We start from the raw sequence: 19,875 nt of genomic DNA on the forward strand, positions 1-19,875 counted from the left end.
CCCCCCAGGGGGAAGGAGGCTGCTCACTTAAAACAGGAGCCATGGGGGTGCTAATGAAGAAACCAGATACTCTGCCTTCTTTGCAGCCAGCGTTAGTGGTCGCAAACACCTGTTCTAGCTCAGCTTCAGCCTAACCTGGCTGCCGCGCTCACACATCAGTAGTCTAAGAGGTTCCTCGGGCTTGAGGAGGGACCTAGACCAGCCAGACCCAGTTTTGTGCCAAAAGTTCAGGCTTTAGAGCAGACAGCAAAGGAGTAGATGAGGCCCCTTCCCACCCCAGACTAGACTGAGCACAGCAGCAGCTCTTTGGCCTAGCAGAGCAAACGGCAGGTCCAGAACAGGTGCACGGGTCTTGCACATGGACACCTCTGCTTTAAGACTAGCTCTTATCTCCTCTCTGAGTTGGTGGTTCTCCCCCTCCCCCCCACCTGGCTGCCGAAAAGGAGCCCGAACGACTTTGTGATCAGCATTTATTTATTTCTTCACAACAGCTCTTGAATACAGTGATCTTTAGGAAACTGGACTTTGACACTTTTGACATTTTTACAGTACAGCAGAGGGTTTGTTTTTTTCCATATAAGTCAACGTCACAAAAACCAGAGGTCGGAGGTGTGTGTGTCTGTGTGTTTAGGGAGCTGTAAACGAAAGAGTGTTCTCCAAGAAAAAAATAAATAGAGGGAAGCAACGCGCCAGGTTTGGTCATTGATAGAATTCTATCTATGGCTTCACAGTCTCCACAATAAGCACATTACTATAGTAACAGACAAGGAGCCACGAGGCCTGTAACAAACTAGCTCCATTCGGTTAGCCCCACCCCCAGCCCGGCATGGGTCAGCGGGTCTGGGGTTGTTTCCTTGCTTGACCCAAGCCGTTCACATTTTTCCAGGGGTCAGTCGCCGCCGCCTTGGGGCTAGTTTGGCATTGCCCATGGCCCTTGCTCAGCTTGGTTTTTAAATAATAGATTTAAAAGTGATATTCACAAGCAGGCTAATACCACACTGCTAAAATAAATACATCCGCACAACCACAGCACGGCACACGAGGGGCACTGGCTACTTCTATTTACAGGAAGGTTGTTTCTATGTACAAGGAGGAAGACAAGCAGGAGCATAAATTAGCATCTATTTATACAATAAACAAGAGTCAGGAACGAGCCATCCCTGGTGGGGAGAGTGGCGCAGCAAAGGCCAAGCGGCTCGCCAGCCAGCCGGCGCTAGCAGCGGGCTCGGCTCCTCTGTGCTAGCAAGGAGAACAAGTGCAGGGGAGGTGCAAAGACAGGGCTGGAACACATCTCTACGAAGAACAGAACCCCCTGCCCTCACGCCTCATTGGGATCTTGTTGCACCCTTTGTCAGGGTTACCATCCACACACACCCCCCCCCCACCCGGGGGCTGACTGAGATGCAAGCACAGCGCGTCACCCCTCTGGCTGCACTACAGCTAAGGGAGCAGGGGTCTCTGGTGCCGTGAGCATCAGGAGATGCTCCCCCACGAAGACTCCAGCCCTTTAAGCTGCTGTCCCCTGAGCAGGGCTCCTCCCACGCAGCAGCAGGCCTCCAGCTGGGAGGGAAGGAAGGAAGGAAGCTAACAAACACATTGGCCAAGCCCAGGCAGCGGCTCAGTGCATGATTCTGCAATTAACCCCACAAGCCCGCCAGCCAAGTAGTTGCAAGTCAGGGGCCGGCTCGGGAACTAGTTAAAGGCAAACAACAGTGTCTCCTACCATCAGGGGTGAGAAAAACTGGAGGGGGTGGAACCACCCATGGAGCCTGCAGACTCTGAGGGTGGCCAGAGCCCTTTCAAGCCCTGCCAGGTGTCAGCGGAAGGACCATTCCGCTCTGGGCCATCCCAGCAGACCTAGACACTGGGGGCATTCAAGTGGGAACAGAAGGGAGTGTAAGGAGGGTGCTGGTTACTCAGAGGGGGTAACATGGCCTACGCGGGCAGGGGGTGCCGTACTGCAGTCTCTAACAGGCACAGTCCTGGTGGGGAGGGACTTGCTGGTCAGTCAGCTGTGGTCCTTGTTTAGCACCGGACACGGCTGGATCCGCCGTGTCGAGGGACTCAGACATCTTCTCGCAGATGATGTCGACGAGCCGCTCGAAGGTCTGCTTGACGTTGATATTGTCCTTGGCGCTGGCTTCGAAGAACTCAAAACCTGGCCCGAAGGGAGAGGGGAGAGCGTGAGACTGGGGGGCCGGGAGGGTTGTGGGGCAAGGCAGGGCCTCTGTTTGCTAACAGGGCCCCTGCCACACAAGTCACCAAAAAAAGGCCCCGGCGGGAGGCTGAGCTGGGATAGAGACCCAAGAAATGACTGAGATCCTGGAAATTGCTTTTACCCGGCCCCAAACGGCCGTGGAAAACAAGCAGCCGGCCAGCCTGTTTTATTGAGCTGCGGCCCACGAGGCTGGCCTGGCTCTGCTGAAAGGCCTGTGAGTCCTGCTCCGGCATCCGGGCCCCATAGCAGGAGCTGCTGAGGCAAGTGAACCAGGCCAGGCACCTTGGCCAGCCCAGCGGCCGACATGCGCTGCCATCCAGGACGGGACTTCCAAGGGTTAGCACTTGGCATCTCTAGAGCCAAATGTTTTCTGTGCAGCCAGGGGAGAGGCCTTCACCCACAAAGCCAGGTAGTGCCTAGTGCTCTTTCCTAAGCAGCTGGAGCATGACTGAGCGTGTAATGCCTGGGGGTGGGGGCTAGAAGCCAGCCCCCGATACGAATTGCTTGTAAACGTCAGTTGAACTGCTGGGGTTGCAGGCACCGGCAGGCTGCAACCAGGTCATGCCACGCTCACGAGCAAGCCGGAAAGCCTGGGATTTTGGTAAAGGGTTTGTATCTCCCCTCTGGGCTGTTCCGTTGCAGGGAAAAGGGTTTCATGTTAAATCCACAGAACTTGCCCCCATGGTCTCCCTGGATATAACCTGCTCACGAACCCACCCAAGCCGCCTGGTCTGCCAGCCACTTCACAGCTGCCAAGTGCGGGGTTTCTAGGGTTGTTCTAATAGATAATAGGCAGAGTGCTGGAAACACTGGGGCTATGTCTACACTCATGGCTTCTTGCACGAGTAATATGCAAATGAGGCTAAGCGTGGAACATCGCCGAGCCTCATTTGCATACCTAACGAGCCTTTTTTTTTTTTTCAGAAGAGACTCTTGCGCACGAAGGAGTGTCTACACTGCCTCTTCTTGCGCAAGAGCCGCTTCTGAAAAAAATGGTGGCTCATTAGGTATGCAAATGAGGCTCGGCGATATTCCACGCTTAGCCTCATTTGCATATTACTCACGCAGGAAGCCGCGAGTGTAGCCATAGCCTGGCTGGGCCATTACAGTTTTTATGAGAAGAGCTGCAGCTGCTACTTAATGGCAGAACTCTCTCACGTGCCTTGAGTCTGAACGTGGGGAAAGAAACGCAGCGTCCGCCCCACGCCCACCAGGCCCCTAAAGGACCTGCACCGTTCCATCGCTCAGCGCAAGAGCGGACGCCTTTGTCCACCCATTCCCATGGCCCGACGGCCTCCCCATGGTGTTTTGAACAGCTCCTGTGCAAGGCAGCACCCGGCACCGACCGCCAGGCAACGCCTGGAGCCCCGGCAGAGGCTCAAACAAAGCCAAGCCCGGACAGTATCCCAAAGCCGCCAGGACTCACCCAGGTGCTCCGCCAGCTGGCGCCCTCTCTCCGACGCCACAACGCGCTCGTCCTCCATGTCGCACTTGTTGCCCACCAGCAGCACCTGTGCGTTATCCCAGGAGTAGGTCTTGATCTGGGTGGACCTTGAAGCCGCCGCCGGGGAACAGAGAACCACGGTATTACGACAGCCGGGCGGCGCGTGACAGCGGCCCAGGGGGCTCAAGGCACAACATGGCCCTGGGCGGAGCGCTGCCAGGCCGTGCTTGATTTAGGAGCCTTCTCTCCTTTTCAGAAGTGATTTAGGCACTTAGAGCCCAAATCCCTCCGACGGTCAATGCCATTTAAGCCCCGAAAGCGGTGGGGTATTGCCGTGCTGCGCATAGCAACACGTCCAAGGCTCTCGGCTCAAGAGCCCCACAACCCCAGCAGGGACGGGAGTCTGGTTCTCCGGCCCTTTCGCCTTCACCCCGTTTACGTCAAGCCATCAAAGCCAGGCCGCCGGGGGCACCTCTCCGAGCGACACAGAGACCCACCCCAACTGCAGCCAGAGCGTGAAGAAACCGGCAAAGTAGGACGAGAGCTACGGAGGCAGCGGATACGGGGCAGAGACAGTAACTGGAGGAGCCAGCAGCGAGCGACACGGGTGGTCAGCGCCCCACCTGCTCTGTGCCAAGCACCAGTGTGTGGGGGGGAGGATTTTGGTCACTACCCGTCTCGGACCCAGCCTCCTACAGGAGAGCTCTGACCCAGGCACCAGCAGGTGCACGGGCTCAGCCTAGCACAGGGAGAGGAGGCGACCCAGTGAGCTGTGCCCATCTGTGGGACTTTCCCCGGACACAGCAGGGCGAGGAGGGACAGGGGGTAAATTTCTGAGATTCTCAGTGACCCGGGGCTGAACGCAGAGCCTGGGGAAGCGGGAACCAGGCCCCGCCAGACTGACAGGCCCCTCTCCCAATGCGCTCGGGGAAGTGCCAGCCAGGCGCAGCGCCAATGGGACACGTTCCAGCCTGGACTAGGCCGGCTCCAGAGATGGCACTGGCTCAGGGCAGCTCTCCCGGCTGGCTGCAGGGACGTTCCTCTGAACGCAGCTCCTTGTGGGCTGGGGGCCTGAAATGCCAGCAAAGGCTGCACCTAATTTGGCCCAGGGGCAGCCACGGCCTATGCGGGCGGGTGAGTTTGACAGCAGAGCTCTGGAGGCCGGCCCGCGGGGGGCGGAGGGGGAGCCAGGCTGCCAGCATTGCCGCAGCAGGAGCGAAAGCACTGAGCCAAGCGACCTGGGCAGAGGCAGAGGGTGGGGAGAAGCTCCCAGGCCGATGGGCCCTGTCTGCCAGAGAGGTTTATCTCCGGGGACACAAACTGGGGGGCATCCCAGGCCAGGCCGGTTCCTGGACCCACCCCACAGAGATATGGGGGGGAGGAATGCAGAGACATCCAGCAGCCAGGCCCAGGGCTGGAACCGTGCGGACTCCAAGATGCAGCCCCAAGAGCTGGCAGGGGGCACAGGCACCAGTGGGTGGGGGGTTCCCTTAGCAGAAGGCAGGGGAAGATCACACATGGCCAAGAAGGCAGCAGCCCCGGGGGCAGCTGGCAGCAGTCAGGCGCAGCAAGGAGAGGCTACGAGGACAGCACAGCCGTCCTGCGCAGGGGGAGCTCCCCACGGCTGTGCTGGGGAGGGGTCCCGGCTACGCACGTCAGCTGGTGTGTCCAGGTGCGAGGCCGAGCCGAAGGGCACAGCTAGACACCAGACGCTGCATCCCAGCCACGCACGAGGGGCGCGCAATGGGGGGGGGGGAATGGCTCCCCTGCCCCCCAGCCACGAGGCTCAGCCTGGCGTTCCCGCCACGGGGCTCCCCCGCTCACCAGTCCTGCACGGCGTTGAAGGACTCCTCGTTGGTGATGTCGTACATCAGGATGAAGCCCATGGCCCCCCGGTAGTAGGCAGTGGTGATGGTCCGGTACCTCTCCTGGCCCGCGGTGTCCTGGGGAGACCAGAGCAGGGTCACTCGGGGGGCAGCAGCGCCGGGAGCTGCTCGGAGCCATTCTAGGGTCGCTTGGAGTCACCGTCCTGCAGCCTGGGCCAGGCCGGGGACAGCCCAGAGTCAGGCCCGGGGCCGTGCTACCCGAGCTCAGGGCAGGGAAGAGGTGGGAATCCGCCCACCCACCATAGCTCCTGTGCGGCGCAGGCTCCAGACTTTGAGGCTGCTGAGCCCCATCCAGAATGAACTAGGGCCCGGGGCCAGGCCAGTGCATCCCCCTGCCCCATACGGAGTCTCTGGGCTGGGGGAGCACAGGACACAGCAGAGCGCTGCTCACACACGCACCCCACAGGGAGATCCCACGGAGCAACTTGGCATGTACCACGGGCAAGGCGGGGCCTCCAGGGAGCCCTGCCGTGGGGTGGGGGGAACCACGGCTCTCTCTTCTTGGGGGTGCCCAAGGCGGCTGTGGGGCTCCCTGCCGCTGAGCGGCCTGCAAATCTCCACGGCAACCCGGCCCTGTGCCACACGCCGCGGCCCAGCTCCCGGCACGGGCTGTGCTTTGCTGCCTCCCACGGGCGACTCTCGCAGCCAGAGCTGGTGGGCCCAGGCGCCCTCCCGGCCCAGCCCTGCACGTGGCCGCCCTGAGAGCAGAGACGGCAGCCAGCAAGCATCATAGCGATGCCTGCAGACACCTCCGCCATGGACCCCTCCGGCCACGGCAGCCCCTGCCCCACGCCTCCAGCCACTGCTACAGCCTCCCCCCCTCCACGTGAGCAGCTGGGCTGAGAACAGAGCCCGGACTCCTGGCTCAGTCCCTGTTCTAACACTAACTTTTAAAAAAAAACCCTCAAGTGACCAGCCGACCACAGCGCCCGTGTGAAGTAACTGGCCCACCCGGGGGTCTCTCGGGTCAGAGAGCCCCCCTGGGCCCTGCACTAGCTGGGGCATGGCGTGTCAGGGTCACGCCAGTGCCAAGGAGCTGGGCTGCAGAGAGGCCGAGGTGCTGGGACTGTCCTTCCCAGGGAGCACTGCGGGGAGAGGCCGGGCCAGGCGCTCCTGACACACCTGCCTCTCACTGGCTTGGCTTTGTCGTTTGACCGGCTCGTAGGAACGGGGTGCCCAGCGGTAGCTGGGGGGGGCAGAGCAGGCGCCCTAAGCCAGCGTGGGCCCTGCTGGTCGGGTAGAGGGCCAGAGGGCAGGCTGTGGGGTCTACAAAACCCGCAGTTTCCAGCACAAGCCCCTGTTCAGCCCAGGCCAGGCTGCTCTGTGCCGGGTCTCAGAGTCCTTGGGGGGCACCCGCCGTAGAACCCACAGCCCCTGCAGGCGGCAGAGCGACCCTCCGGCTTCCCACCCTGCCCGGCCATTCTCCAGAGCTCAGAGGACCCGGGCTGCTGCCCCTCCCGACACACCCCGACAGGGGACGGGCAGATCGCAGGAACCCAGGGAAGGACAGGGGTGTGGCTCTGTGCCAGGAAACCACTGAACATCCTGGGCACCGGAGCCTTCCACAACGTGGCAGGGCAGGGCCACCCCACGGGCCTCCACGTCCAGACAGGCGCCCTTAAGCGGTTCAGTGCTCAGGCAGCGGCTTCTGCTCTGCTGTCTGCGTGGAGGCTGGAGGGCCAGAGGGGGGGCTGCACGCATCCCCAAGAATCCTGAACGCGGCTCTCTGGAGAAGCGAGCCCCCCTCCGCTTGGCGTGCGTCCCCGAGACCCCTCTCCGCCTACCCGAGAGTCACCAGCTCAAGGCTGCGCCGGCTCCACCCCCCAGAGCCTTGTAGCGCGGCGGCAGGCCGCTCGGAGCCGCGCAGCAGCAGCGTCTCCCATCCCACAGGAAGCCACCGCTGCAAAATCCGTCATTCCGGCTGCTCCTGCGTCTCGGGGGCCCCCGCGGTTCCGGGCCCGCCCGCGGTTAGCTCTGTGCTAATTGCTATCCAGCCTCCCCGGGGAAGCGTGGGCTCCTTTCGGCACCGCGTCTCACCACCACACCCCCTCTGGGGAGCGAGAAGCCAGCGCACCGCCGCTTCAGAGCATCCCGGAGCCAGGCCTTGGGTTCATGGCTCCTTCCGCTGGCGAGACAGCAGCCGTGCGCACACACGTGCGCGTGCATGCACGTGGGCGTGCAAAGCGACTCACGATGGAGCCCACAGCCCTGGAGGGTGGAGCAAGGGGCAGCTGGGGACTGCTCTGGCCTGGCACAGTGGGGGAGCCGGCAAAGGCCACGGTCTAGAGCCACCAGCCTGCCCACGCCCCCGTGTCCTCCAGCACACCAGGACCCCCTGGACAGGCCAGCACAGCAGATGCCCCGAACGGGGCTAGCGGGCCTGGCAGCAGATGCAGGGCGCTCGCTTCGCGGAAGAGGTTAGAGAGCAGCCAGCGTCCTGGGGGGAGAAGAGGGTTAAACTGGAAGCGGCGTCCCCCCGTGAGAGGGCCTGTCTGCCATTCGGAAACCACACCGGGAATCTAAGCACCTGAAATCATTTCCCTGGGCAGGTCATTTCATGAACATCTCCCCCCGGCAAACGCCAATCCCACGGCGCCCACCGCAACAGAGCCCGTAGCTGCCACGCCCAAGGAAGCGGGGGCAGCCTACGTGGCAGGGAAGTCGAGGGTGGCCTGGCTGGGACCCTGGAGGGGACAGCTGGGCCGGGGAGGTTTCAGGACCTGTCTCCTGACCCAGAGGGCTGCCCCCGCGGGACCGCCAGCAGCAGAGCGCCCCCCGCCCCCGCCGCCTACCCAGATCTGCAGCTTGATGCGCTTGTCGTTGCGGTAGATGGTTTTGACTTTGAAGTCGATGCCGACGGTGCTGACGAAGGCGGGGGTGAAGGAGTCGTCGGCGTACCGGAACAGGAAGGACGTCTTCCCCACGCTGCTGTTACCGATGATCAGGATCTTGAACATGTAGTCGAAGTTCTGATCCGAGGATTCCTTCTGGCCATAGCGGGCGTCGGTAGCGGAAGCCATCTGCAAAGGGAAGGCCGGGTCAGAGCACACTGGCGGGAGGGGCACACTGGGGGGGGAAAGGGGGGGGACAGGCACGCTCAGCCCCAGGTGGCCCCAGATGAGACTGGAGAAAATCTGGATTTCAGAGCAAGATCACCTCGCAGACTGTGCCCTGTGGGTGGGGGCAGGAAGAGGGGGACTTGGACTTGGGGGGGCTCTACTGTCCAGGATTGAGGGGGGCCCTCCGGCACAGGGGCTGCTCCACCTGACAGTCTGGGGTTGGAGGGGGGGGCCCACACGCTGGCCCTCCAGTGCTCTGGGGCTGGGGGAGGCGGGGCTAGCAGCTGGGGGGAGGAGACAGGTTCTGGGGTTCAGCAGGGGAAGAGCTGGGAGAGGCAGGGCCTCAGGTGGAAGTTTAGCTTCCCCAAACCCAGGGTTCACCCCCCAGGCTGAGAGGTGGCCAGGCGAGCCCTGTCCCAACAACTGAACCTCCCCCCCGCGGCGATGTGCTGGGGTCAGCCTCTTCACCTCTCCCGCCAGGGGGCAGCATGGGGCCCATCGCGTCCTGCCGTGGCGGCAGCTCTGCGCCAGGCCAGGCCAACGGGACCGAGCCCAGAGCCGTCAGGGATCCAGAGCGACGGCCACGATTTCGCAGCCTGCTGCTGGCGAGCGGCGGGACGTTCCCCGTCTGAACAGCTGCTGGGACGCCGCGAGCAGCTCTGCTCTGGCTTGGGCGAGGGGACAGGAAGGTCTGGCAGCCAGGCCCCTCAATGGCGCGCTCATGGCTCAGGCAGGACGGCTCGCTGCAGCACCCGGGAGCCCAGCTTGCAGGAGCCGTAGGGCTGCTGGCTGGGGGCAGCCCCATGTATGCGTGGGGCCAGTTCCCCGGTTCCTCCCTGGAACGCTACTCTCGGCAGCCCCAGTGCAAGGTACCCGCCTCTCAGCACAGCCTCTGCCTCGTTCCTTCCCTGCACTGCAAGTCCTGCTCCCTCCCCTGCCTGGGCGGCAGGGTTAACCCAGGGCAAGCCGTAGCCCAGACTCTTTGGCTGAAAGCCTAGCCAGCTTCAGCACAAAGCAAACTCGGGTCTTTGCCAACGTTCCCTCTAATTTTTTCCATCCATGTGCAGAATAAATTTTGTTATGTGCACTGACGCGGGTGCAGCACCAGTAGAAACACAAGCTGCCGCTCTGCTAATCAGCTGGGCAGCATTTTAATCTCCCCCGGGTGGCCGCCCAAGCACTCAGCTTACAGGGAACACCGGTCTTTGCTCCAAACTCGTCCACTGCCGCCATCAGCGGTACCCCCGCCCAGGCATCAATCAAACCAAGCTTTAAGAGAAAAAGTGCCGTTCCCCTCCAGAAGCAGGGCCCCCAAGGATCCCTGCGGGACAAACAACGCTCCACTTATTCATAACAGATCTGGAAAGGGGAGCGACCAGCGAGCTGGCAAAATTTGCCAACGTGATAAAATTACTCAAGAGAATTAAATGCAAAGCTGGCAGCAAAGAGCGGCAGAGGGGGCTTGGCCCCGAGCAACTGGGCAACCCAACGGCAGATGAAATTCAATGCTGGTTCGTGTAAAATTATCCGCCCTGGGAAGAGCAATCCCAACTCGACATACAAACGGATGGCATCTAAATTCGCCGTCCCCACTCAAGGCGGAGATCTTAGCATCGTCGTGGCTGGATCTCTGGAAACCTCCACTCAACGTCCGCCAGACAAGCTGAAGTTAGGCACCCGTAGCAAGGGGATCAAGCAGAAAAATGCCACTCTACAAATCCATGCTACACACACGCCCGCCTTGAAACTCGCATGCAGCTCTGATCGCCCCATCTCAAAACAAAGATGAGAGCCGGGAAAAGTACAGAGAAGGGCAAGAAAAATGGTTGGGGTATGGAACAGCTTCCGTCCGAGGAAAGATTAAAAAGGCTAGGACCATTCAGCTTGGAAGAGAGACGACTGGGGGGATGGGCATAAAAGCATGACGGGTGAGCGAAAGCGAAGGAAGAAGTGTTATCTTTTCACATAACACACAAACTAGGGGGCAGCGTCCCCCGTAAGCTGTGCGCTTGCTCAGGAGACATTCAAATGCTGCCCAGCAGATTAGCAGAGCGCCCACACCTAGGTTTTGTGTTTCTCCGGGTGGTGCACATGTCTCAGTGCACATAAAAAAAATATTCCGCGCATGGATGGAAAAAGATTAGCGGGACCATCTCTGGGGGGGCACGTATTGACAAACAGAACAGAAATATTTCTTCGTGTCTCGTTGGGTCACCCAGTGGAACTCGGTGCAGGGGACGCCGGGAAGGCCAAAAGTAAAACTGGGTTCCAAACAAAGGGTTTGAGGAGTTTGTGGAGGCTAGGCCCATCAATAGACGCTCCAGGTACTCCTAAACCTCCAGCTGGAAGAAGCGCCAGGTGCTGGCCACGGGCAGAGACCGAATACTAGGCTAGATGGGGTGTTGCTCTAACACCAGCCCCACTATTCACAGACCGGTAGAGCCAGTCCCTGTTCTACAGAGCTTGCCACTGCCAGAGATATGACAGACACAGGGCAGGAGAAAGGGAATATAGCCCCCCCGTCTGCAGGCTGGTAACCGAGGTCCAGAGAAGTTCTAGCTGGGATTAGCAGAGGCCAACTCTCCTGGATTTTCAGTGGGAATCCAGAGCAGGCTCTAGCCTGGCTTCCTTGGCTGAGGGCCCACGCATCTTCAGCACAAAGCAAACTCAGGTCTTCTCCAACGTTCCCTCTAATTTCTTCCATCTGTGTGGAATGAATGTTGTTCTGTGCACCAAGGCATGTGCGGATGTGCACCACAAGCAGAAACACATGCTGCCAGCTGTGGGTGCTCTGGGCCGCACCTGAATCTCAAGCGCTCAGCTTACAGGGAGCACTGGAACGGGGTGGGGGGGGAAGACCTGACTCTCCCAGCTGCCATTGGAGCCCCACCCCACTGACACTGGATACGTGTGGCCAAAAAAAGGCCTGGGCAGAGAGGCTTGCGCTGTAGCCCTGGGCCCCAGCCAGCCTAACACCAGCCCTGGCCTAACACTAGCCATTCAAACGGGGTCATGCCCAAAATTCTCTCTAAATCTTTTCCATCCATGTGCGGAATAATTTTTTACCTGCACCAAAGCATGTGCAAATGTGCACCGCCAGTAGAAACATACAACCTAGCTGTAGGTGCTCTGCTAATCAGCTGGGCAGCATCTGAGTCTCTCCTGAGCGGCCACGCAAGCACACAGCTTACGGGGAACACGGGACCCCAAAGTGAGTCGCCACCCAACTCCTCACGGACCAACGTGGAGCACCCTGTGGCTAAAAGGATACATGGCGAGAGCGCCCAGGACTTCTGCACAAACCCAAGAAAACCCCTGCGTCCCAAGGGCAGCTCTGTGCCACGACGTTTTCCAGGGATGCCACAGGGCAGACAGCACCGGCCAACACTCTTGCTCTGGGAGAACTCAAGAGCTCTGAATACCCGAGTAGATCCAAGAGGTCTGTTGTTACTAGGCCCAGAGGCAAATCTCTCCCCCTCCCCACCCGCTAGAAATTAATGCTCCCTGAAAAATATCAGTCCAAGGGCACCGCCATGTTTTCCCCATTCGATAAGCTTCCTCTAGAGAGAAATCTTTGACGCGAACAGCTTGCACGAAGAGATAAGGTTCCAATTTCCTTCTTGAGGGCAGCCAGCCAGCGCGGGCCTTTGATCCATGTACGGTGCTGTTCCCACAGCCTGGTGGGTTAGAGACGCGGCCGAACCACTGCAAAGCCAGGCCTCCACGCCAGGGTCAAACTGGTGCTGGCAGCAGCCGAAACCATCTACATGAAGTTAGGCGTGGCATGGGAAGGGGGTGCCATAGGCCGGGGGAGGCAAACAGCCTGGCCCTACCCATGTTCTGTCCCCAGGGGTGCCTTACTTCTCCTCTTCTGTCTCCAGACACGCATCTGACGAAATGGGTCTTTGCCCACGAAAGCTCATGCTTCAAAACATCTGTTCGTCTCTATGGGTACGTCGAAATGACATGGCTCCGTCGACGGAGCCATGTAGATTTGTTTGTTCGGCAGAGGGAAATGAAGCCGCGATTTAAATAATTGCGGCTTCATTTAAATTTACATGGCTGCCGCGCTGAGCCGACAAACAGCTGATCGGCTGTTTTTTGGCTCAGCGCGCTAGTCTGGATGCTCCCCTGCCAACATGAAAGCCTTTTATCGACCTCCCCGGTAAACCTCATCCTACGAGGCATAACGGGGAGGTCGATAAAGGGCTTTCAGGTCGGCACGGGAGCGTCCAGACTAGCACGCTGAGCCGACAAACAGCTGATCAGGACGGCCTCTGGCTGGAATGTAGGTGCTGGCTGGTACCTGTCCCACATTGCAGGGGATGTGGGGGCTCCATTCACCCAGGCCCACCTGCCCCACGTGCTAGGGCAGGGTCGGGAGCTCCACCTGTCCTGCGCTTCAGGGCTTCGGCGTCAACGGTGCACGCACGCTGGGGACACACGTGCATCATGCGCCCACGCTGAAGCTCGGGGTGCTAGTTCCTCACTGCTGTTTTTAGCCACGTGTGAGTGCGCCGCAATCACACCTCCAAGGGCTGCATTGACGTGCCCTCCGGCAGAGCCGTCCGGACCTACAGGCAGAATAGGCCCCTGTGTTGGGCGCCCGAAAAGTTGAGGCATTGCTGGGTCTTAATGTCTCCCCTCCTCCCCATCTGCCTCTTCCGATTCCTGCTCTGTGACTCAGACCCTCTCAGGAGGAAGCAAGTTAACTGAAAAGTTAAAATCCAGCCAGAGATCTGGGAAAGAGCCAGTCAGGTAGCAGTGAAGCCCCAGAAAAAGGCATGTGTCAGCTCCTGGGATAGCGTGTCTGTTTCTGAATTTACTGGTGATAGAAATGTAGCCGTGTTAGTCTGGTGTAGCTGAAACAAAATACAGGACTATGTAGCACTTTAAAGACTAACAAGATGGTTTATTAGGTGATGAGCTTTCGTGGGCCAGACCCACTTCCTCAGATCAAATAATGGAAGAAAATAGTCACAACCATATATACCAAAGGATACAATTTAGGGACAATTGGACAAACGTCTCAGACACTTCGCCAAAGAATCAATGCCCACAAAACAGACATTAGACAGGATCACAAAGAAAAAACAGTGATAGAAATGTAGCCGTGTTAGTCTGGGGTAGCTGAAGCAAAATGCAGGACAATGTAGCACTTTAAAGACTAACAAGATGGTTTATTAGATGATGAGCTTTCGTGGGCCAGATCTGAGGAAGTGGGTCTGGCCCACGAAAGCTCATCATCTAATAAACCATCTTGTTAGTCTTTAAAGTGCTCCATTGTCCTGCATTTTGCTAAAGAAAAAACAGTTGCTGGTCATTTCAACCAGAAAGGACACTGTCTGAATGACCTGCTAACCTGCATCCTACTTCAGAAGACATTCAAATCTGTACTTGAAAGGGAATCCTCTGAACTGGCATTCATGCTAAAATTCGACACTCTCCACAGAGGAATTAACAAAGACTCCAACTATCTTACCCATTACAAAGATAGCTTCCCCAATTATCACCTCTAATACTATTAACTCACAGACATCTTTCTTTCCCCACCTCTAATATCATTAACTCACTGGCATTCACCTTCCTTCCCCCCCCACCCCCCCACATCCCCCTTCTGTTCTGTAATGTGATTTGTCCTTTTCATATGTGTTCACTTTTTTTAAAATTGTATCCTTTGGTATATAGGGTTGTGACTATTTTCTTCCACTATTTGATCTGAGGAAGTGGGTCTGGCCCACGAAAGCTCATCACCTAATAAACCATCTTGTTAGTCTTTAAAGTGCTACATAGTCCTGAATTTACTGGGTTAGTCGACCAGACTTTAGGTTCAAATTTGCTTTAAACTATTTCATAGTGTGTTGCTGAAGAGGGTAAAAATCACGTCATCTCCCGCCCAGCTACCACCAGGCAAAGGGAACTGTAAATCCTAAAGACAGCTCTGCCCTCCAGCCTAATCTCCAGTTCAGACTTAGGTTGACACCGCGGGAATGGATTTTTCCACCACGCTCTGCAGATCCGGTGTAGACACAGCTAGGCCAATGGGAGAACGCTTCCGGGCGACCTAGGTAATTGTCACACGGGGGCAGCGCTCCTGCACCGACAGGAAGAACTCTTCTGTACACGGAGGCTGTTTCTACCCCAGCAATGGGCACCCGAGGCTAGTGAGCCTCCATCTCTGGGCCACAAGATTGCTGTAACCAAGACGGTCTTCCCGAAAAGGGTTGTTTTGCTCACGGCGCTTGCGGGCCTGGCATTTGCAGGGGGTGCCGACTGAACCGTGGCAGCGCTGTGATTGGAGGCAAAGGGGGTGCACGGCTCTCCCAGTCAGTGCGGTGCGCAATCAGCCTGCACCCCACGTCCCATGCCTTTGCTTTACGTGCATGTTATGTTAGTAACACCAGTAGGAAAAAACAACGTGGACAGAAACCGCGGAATCCGGCACCCGCGAGCGACGGTAAACAGACGGTCTCACGGGCCATGTGTAGAACCCCGAGGGGCTGCATACAGCCCCCAGGTTGCCCACCACGGAGCTGCACTATGGGGCCATAACGACACCGCTATCCCCCCTTCCCAGTGTAGACATGGTTGTGCTCCCTAACTCCTCCCTGCAGAGCCAGACCTCAAAGCTTTAACTCGTCTCTCCAGGGGTTGTGCGTTGGCACAGTGCTTAGCACAACTGTGCCCAGCCTGGCTAAGGCCTTGAGGGACTATTGCAATGTAAACAGCAGAACACCGCAACTGAGCGGAGACCCAGCCCTGCCAGACGGAGGTAAAGGAGACACGCCAGGCCTGTATGCAGGGTGGGTGTGTGCGCGAAGGGTGCAACCCCGCCCCCAGCAAGATCCCCCAAGGAAGCATGCTCCAGCTGGCTAGGGGCAGACAAGCCTCCCTCCTCCATGCTCTGGCCGGCCGGGGGAAGGCTGGGGCTAATATCCCTGCTTACTTGGGGGGCCATGGGGGTGCATTCACACCTTTGTGGTCCACATTTCCAAAAAAAGCACCCCTCCACCTGAGGTGAATACCCTGGTGCCTGTCCCAAGGCCCCTGTGCACACAGGACCCCTGCTGCTCTGTGGAGGATGGGGAGGAGAGAAGGGATGTTTGGCAAGACCTGCTCTGGGAATGATTCTGAGGCCTGTTTTCAACACTAGATGCCTGCAGGAGATTCCAAGGCCAGAAGGACCTAGGGAGAACCTGCCACGAGCCTTCCCAGGCTGATTGGAGACCCCCCTGCCCATGTGCCTCAAAAGGTTCATCAGGGACCGCCCCTTGACCCCTCTGCAACCCTGGGGAAGGGGTAACCCTACACTTTCCAGCGTGGGGAAGAGTAGGAGGAGATGCAAGAGCACCTTCCTGAATTTGCAGAGACCTTTCCAATGCCTCTGCTGCAGAGCCCGGTTCTTCTCCAGCAGCAGACGAGGCCCGTCAGTTTCAAGCATTTAGACTCAGCACCACAGGGAAACTCAAGAACAAGGTCGTGTTCCTGCAGCAGGGAGGGCACCAGACACGAGATGGGAAGAAGAACAGCGGCACCCTCCCCCCCCCCCGCCTGCAATGGGCAGGAAGTTGTCCAGATGAGCAGACCCTGGCTGATAGTTCCAAATCTCTGGGAACGTTTCCCTAGCCCTGTTTATAAAACAGAGATTAGATTCCTCTTCGCCTGTCGGGAACGGCTAAGATAGTCCTTCATCCTGCCGTGAGGGCAGGAGACTGGACTCGATGTCCATTCCAGTCCTACGATTCATCTGAGTAGTACCAGAATGCACAGCAGCATGAGCTATTAGCTTCCAGATTGAAGTATGTGGGGTACTGCCTGCAAAGGGGTGTACAGGTTTTCGCCCTTTACTGTCTGTTTTAAGGTCATCCACAAAGGAATTTTTCCCCCTCCTCTCTGTGAGAAATAATATCAGGAAACGTGACCTTACAACCTCATTCATATTCACTGCTGGGGAGAATCCTGCTTTGATTCTCTAATCCCATTTCCTGTACCTTTGTTTTAGTCTTTCATCACTTGATATTCAAGCAATATGGTGACAGGCAGCAGACCCAAAGGAAGAGTGCACACAATGCAGTGTGCATTAGATGCACAAGGCAAAATTGAGCAACTAAATTTTTGAGGGCAAAATTCACCCAGAAATACAGAGCCACTGATTCCCATTGTCAAACGGGGTTTATAAACTCACCCAGGAGGATTTATTTGTTTGACACATGCGGTCCCGAGTCTAAAGACACCCAAAATAGGGAACAATGGGACTTATTGGACTGGGCAGTTATGACTGTGCATACATACAGTCGGGAAGTTTTAATGGTGTACTGAGCTGGAAGCACAATTCAGAGTTGTTGGGGGTTTTTTTTGGGGGGGGGGGAGAGAAAGAGATAATTTTCAGCTAAGAGAAATCGGCACTGCTCCATTTCTTGAAAGCCGAACAGGAGAAAACCTCTGAACATGTGGTTTTCACCACCCTCTGTATGAATAAATCCTGTTTACACTGCCACTCTGTCAGCAATCCAGATCCAACGGGAACTATGCAACCCAGCTAGTCACTTAACCCATTTCAACAATGTGCAATTTAACTCAAATAATGGTCCTCGATATAATATTAGTCATTTGGCCCTTGGGGACCAAGTTCATATTTACAGAAACATTTTATTGCTACATTAAGCCAGTCGCTTAGTGAAAAAGCTCCTCCAGTGCATTTTAATTACAGTACTCAAAACCTACATGCAGCTTTGCTGTGTGTTGTCTCCAAGCCTTTGTATTAGACAATCCGCAGAAGAACACAACCCTCCCATGACAGGCACACGCAGATCCCGGCCCCCAGGAGAAAGGGAAGGAGATTCCCTACAAGCCCCGCTGCCCCCCGACTTAGTGTGTGCCACCCAAGTAAAAGCAGCTCTCTCCTGCCAAGCCCCAAACCAAGACACATCTGAACAAATCCCACCCTATGGGACACAAGAGAAGGGACAATGCCGACAGACTCTGTTTCTGTAATGCCCCTGGACAGAGCACTAGGGGCCCTTCTATTTGTCATGGGTCTGTGGCAAGGTTCTCCATAACGTCACGGCATCCTGGTGTAAAACAACAGACACTGGTCACCTGTGCGGAGCCAGGCTTGGGGTGGAGGCAGCTTTGGGTTGATAAAGTCTGAGCATTCTCCTGAGCTAGGCAGGGCACCTTATGTAGTGAGGGAAAGAGGACCCAGGCACTACCTAGGACCTGGGCATGGAGGATCTTTCAGGAGCTAATGTTTTTCTGAGGGAGGTAGCCGATACGGACTGAGACAATCAGTTTTGTTCTGTAGTCTGTCATGTCGAGCTAGCAGGGTTCATCATAATGTTGCACCAGAAGCTTCTGCCCTAGTAGCGAGCCCTATTCTCCAGCTCCCTCGCTGTGTTTTTCTGGAAATTTCATTCTTTGCGATCACCTACGAAACACCCCTCGCTGCAGGCAGGCCACCCCGTTCCCTGGCTCACCTTCGCCACGCAAGCGTCACGACAGCACCGCCGCCCAGGCAAACAGTCGCTCCCCCCCACCCCATCCATTTTGCTATTTTAAAAGCAGCAGTAGGCACATGGGAAGTGAATTATGCCACCCTTCAAAGCGTGAGCAATGCAGTAACCTTATACACCACCGCACTGGACAGCCAACTCGGTGGCATGCTTGGTTGGATGCGTTAATAAATGACTGTCAGAGGCGGAGGGGTGGAGTGGATGCAGGTGGATTCAAGCTATTCAGTTGCCTGAGTCTCCGCCTTGCCATCAATCATTCATATTAAAACATCCTTAACCAGCAGCAGCATCAGTTAGCATCCTCCCCCCCTCCCATCACTGGCAGAAAAGGCTTCATGCACAGAATGGCTCCTCTGGATCTGTTATTCTTCCAGCCCCAGTCTTCTGACCTGGCACCAAAGAGAAAGGTCTCAGCTAGGGCCGAGGGTCCCTATTCGGCTCCCTGCCCCTCCAGGCTTCCCCACCTCCCCCAGCGGAGAAAGCACCTTTGCAGGGCTCGGCAAACCACTGGGATGGATGCGGGGGATGCAAGCCCCGACAACGGCCCATCACCTCCACTCCAAGCCTAGGAGAGGCAGGAGGCCACGCCAGACGCGCAGCACAGGTGGGGGGGGGGGGGCGGAAGCTCATTGCACGCAGCCCCCCCGGGCGGCCAGAGACGGAAATGGATGCAGAAGGCTGATCATACCCCCCCCCCCTCCTTGCAGAGGGCAGGGCTGTGTGCATGCAGCAGCCGGAGCGATTTGTGTACATCGCCCCCCCCCCCATTGCTTTGCTAGGTGCACTCAGCATCCCCCCCCCCCCGCCCAGCAGCAGGGACCGAGCCCCCTGCTCGCTTCCCCCTGCGCTCCGTGCAGCCACGAGCCCCTCCCGGCGCATCACCCCCCCCCCCGCAGGTGTCAAATGAAGATTATCGCCCTGCACGCGGGGGCACCCGGGGAGGAAACGGGGGGGGGGGCGCGCGCTCACCTCCAGATCGCGCTCCCCGGGCTCCTCTTGCACCAAATGCAGCAGCAGCGCGCGCGGCCCCGGCAATTGCAGAGCCCTGCTGACGTCGCCAGCATTCCAAAGGGGGCGGGGACCGATATGCAGATGACAGAGTGACGTCAGGAGGCCGGAGACGACCCATTCCGAGCTTCTCCTTCAGGCTCCTCAGGCAGGGGCGGGACTCCTGCCCAGTCCTGTGCTTCTATTGGGCTCGCACTAATGATTGACAGCCCACGGGTGCACCTATCGGTCCTTTCGCGGGCCCACCGCCTCCAGCCTCCTAGGGAGGCCAGCTGGCCTGGTTCAATGGCTGTCATAGCCACGTGACGTGCCCCCCCCCCACCATGGGGCAGTGGTACGAGCCACCACACTTCATCTCCTTTATCAAGATCTATCCCACACCTCCAAGGACAAGTGGTATGAGCTGGTTCTCACCCTCGCCACTGTCATGACAGGGCACCACCCTGCACACGGGGCAGTGGTATGAGCCAACTCACACCATGCAACAGACCCGCCACAGCAAGCCAGCACACATCTCCCTGTCACAACAGTCACCCCCCCCCACAAGGGATAATGGTACAAGCCACCATATGCCACCTCTTCTGTCACAGTTCCCACCTGCCTCCAGAGGAGATAGTGGTACAAACCACCTGAAGCTGCTCCCCCTTACATGTCATCCCCCCCATGGGACCGTGGTTCAAGCCACCCCAGGCCTGCTCCCCTGCTTCCCCCGTGGGATGATGGTACAGGCCAGCCAAGGCCCACCCTC

General features: G+C 57.8%; 1 protein-coding gene across 1 annotated transcript; it reads right to left on the minus strand.

Moving 5' to 3' along the window:
* Positions 1 to 456: 456 nt before the first annotated feature.
* Positions 457 to 19,247, minus strand: RAB3A (RAB3A, member RAS oncogene family). The gene is made up of 5 exons (XM_006126825.5): positions 19,089 to 19,247; positions 8,341 to 8,568; positions 5,487 to 5,605; positions 3,645 to 3,769; positions 457 to 2,158 (listed from the first exon to the last, which is right to left on the minus strand). The coding sequence occupies exons 2-5, from the start codon at positions 8,566 to 8,568 to the stop codon at positions 1,968 to 1,970; spliced, it is 663 nt and encodes a 220-aa protein (XP_006126887.1). The 5' UTR covers positions 19,089 to 19,247; the 3' UTR covers positions 457 to 1,967.
* Between the last annotated feature and the right edge of the window lie 628 nt (positions 19,248 to 19,875).

The sequence above is a fragment of the Pelodiscus sinensis genome, chromosome 32 (genome assembly GCF_052426305.1).
Source record: "Pelodiscus sinensis isolate ZL-2025 chromosome 32, ASM5242630v1, whole genome shotgun sequence".
NCBI lineage: Eukaryota > Metazoa > Chordata > Testudines > Trionychidae > Pelodiscus > Pelodiscus sinensis.